The 2,500-nt window shown below is 41.3% G+C and overlaps 1 protein-coding gene across 1 annotated transcript in view; it reads left to right on the top strand.

The window, feature by feature from the left end:
• The window catches only part of LOC138023475 (uncharacterized), a 7,653-nt gene extending 5,695 nt beyond the window's left edge, over window positions 1-1,958 (top strand). The window contains exons 4-5 of the mRNA XM_068870476.1: window positions 1-208; window positions 1,638-1,958. The exon at window positions 1-208 is cut by the window's left edge and continues 26 nt beyond it. Of these exons, the coding sequence (XP_068726577.1) occupies window positions 1-208; window positions 1,638-1,897 (468 nt within the window). The 3' untranslated portion in view covers window positions 1,898-1,958. The remainder of the gene's footprint in view (window positions 209-1,637) is intronic.
• The last annotated feature ends 542 nt before the right edge of the window (window positions 1,959-2,500 follow it).

Genomic DNA, 2,500 nt, shown 5'->3' with positions numbered 1-2,500 from the left:
CCAAATAGTAAAGTCATTGCCGGTCAGTCAATAACGCTCAAGTGTACTCATTCACGCGGTGACGTACTGTGGTACAAACAAGGAAGTGATGAACCCTTTGCAAATGGGCAAGAATTAACTCTTCACGAAGTTTCCTCCAACGACGAAGGAACGTATTACTGCGCATCGCAGAATGGACCAAAAGGCTCGATCAAAGTTTTCGTAATCGGTGAGTTCTTTAAATTAACTCTTTTCCTCGCCTAAAAAAGGCGCGGTTTATAGTTGAACGAATTGTTTGAACCCACAATCATTAAGCCCATGAAATTAGTAGAAGTGCGCATCAAGTCACTCTTGTGCCACAACGCAACGGAAATTGCATCGGTTGATCAACGTTTAGTTCGAAATCGGCCAGAGTCTAGGCGACCTTTAGACTCGCCTCAAGGTTCGTTCAATTTTGAGAACTTTCGGACATCACTAGTATACAAAATTCCGAACTGTACTTGACATCGTGTGATTTACTATGCCATTGCTTATTTATCTTACAGTACCCCCTGTTATTACTAATCTAAAGTGCCTCCTGGTAGAACACGAAGTAATCTTAATGTGCGAAACGGCAAATAGGCATCCTGTCGAATACACATGGATGAAAGATGGAGAACCGCTGACCAGTAAATCAGACAAGATAAAAGTACCAACAACAAACAATACCGTCACTGGATTTTACGAATGTCACGTGTCGAATATCGCTGGAAAAGCGTCGAATTCTCTTGACATCGCTTCTATGGGACAAAGAGGTAGGGTTCCATAGACATTATTTTTGCAAACTAACACCGAGGGAGACTTTAAGTTAGACCCTTCGGATGTCAAGCTTATTCACTTTTAGAGACCATGTTTTTTTCAATCGAAAGAAGAGAACGTAGATGCCAATGAACTGACTTCAATTCCCGGCTAGCGTTTTGCCGCCGTGATGTCCTGAATTGAATTTCAGCTGCTTATTTTCACGTGAAATAGAAACTGGAAAATGCTCCATAGCATAGCATAGCAGAGCATAGTCAACACTCGGATGGCACGATATTCAAAAGGCCTTTCACCTCCACTAGCCTTAGAACTATGGGGAAACTTTACCTGTGAAAAGTTTGATTATAAACCGGGATTATCCTCTGACCCTCCGGTAGAATCTTTTGCTCTACAATGGTTGAAACGAAAGCGTACGTTCAAAATAGTTGACGCTGCGGGTAGCCATCGTTTCAATCATTTTTAGAGCAAAAAAAGAGACTCCTCGCAGTCTAAACTGCGGGCGATGATGAAGCACAATTCCTAATTTTATGGAGATTTTCTAGAATAACTTACTCATCTTACACTCTTTAAGACAACCGCTTCGAAATCCGTACGTCCTTTCTGTAGAGCAATACCGCTGACACATTTCATTAGCGGTTAGACCGCAAAACATTTCCTTTCTAGGTTATTGAATTCTTTTGCAACTGACATCAAGCAATTGAATATTTTTGCTCATAGAAATTAGGCGACTTCCGACAACTTGCTCTCTCTCTCTCTCTCTTTCTTCCCCCCTTCCTTCCCCACAGTCCCCCGGAGAGCCTGCTCGCTGGCCATGTGAAAAACGTAGTTTACAAACCGTGATTTTATATTCTCTTAAACAGTGGACACAAACGAGACAGTCTACATCGCAATCATCGTTTTGTTAACCGCTCTTCTGGCTATTCTTTGCTGTGCCTTCGGTTTGATGACGAAGACTACAAAAATAATCTTTAAGACCAAGAAAGCCACCAGAAAACTGACAACCCCAAGCTCTTCCACAGAGATGACTCCAGTTGAAATTGTCGCAAGCGAGGAAAGTGAATCACGCTCTCCCGACAAGTCACGCAACAACATCATGACGACGTGTTTAATTTATAATTAATCTCAATGTAGTGTAAGGTAATGTAATGTACTTAATTTTAGCTTAACGTAGTATAATATAATGTGGTGAATTTCTGTAATGCAGTCCTGTGTTATCAAAATAAAGGGAAAAAAAATCATGACGACGTGTTTCCTTACTTGGTTTCCGAAGCATGGGTTGCAGGAATGGCTTACATAGAGGTGAAGGCACTGAGGAACATGAACAGGATGTCACGCAAACTTGGAAACCGATAGCGCCGCTAACTGCATGTATGCTCCACTGATGTATACACAAGGTGGCAATGAGAAGTCTGGAAGGTCTTACGTTAACATGGATGAAAATGGGTCGTGAAATGTGTAGATCGGTGATTTCGTAGTAACTTTCGAGGGCAGTTATTATTTTCCCCACTGTCGTCAGACCAGAACGTTCTGTAATTTTGACATGTCAAATGTCTATCTAATAACATGCTGTAACTACGCTACCTAGTAACAGTAATACTCTTGTTTTCTTCTGTCACTTAAAGGGGCTATGTCACGTTATTTTAGCGTGTTCAGGGAAAATCTATAGTTAATCGCGAGTTTAAAATGTGGAATTTCCTTAGCGATAAAATTATCGTTGGGTCCA

This window comes from Montipora capricornis, chromosome 11, assembly GCF_036669925.1.
Source record: "Montipora capricornis isolate CH-2021 chromosome 11, ASM3666992v2, whole genome shotgun sequence".
Classification (NCBI taxonomy): Eukaryota; Metazoa; Cnidaria; class Anthozoa; order Scleractinia; family Acroporidae; genus Montipora; species Montipora capricornis.
This window is presented reverse-complemented; position numbering and strand designations above follow the sequence as displayed.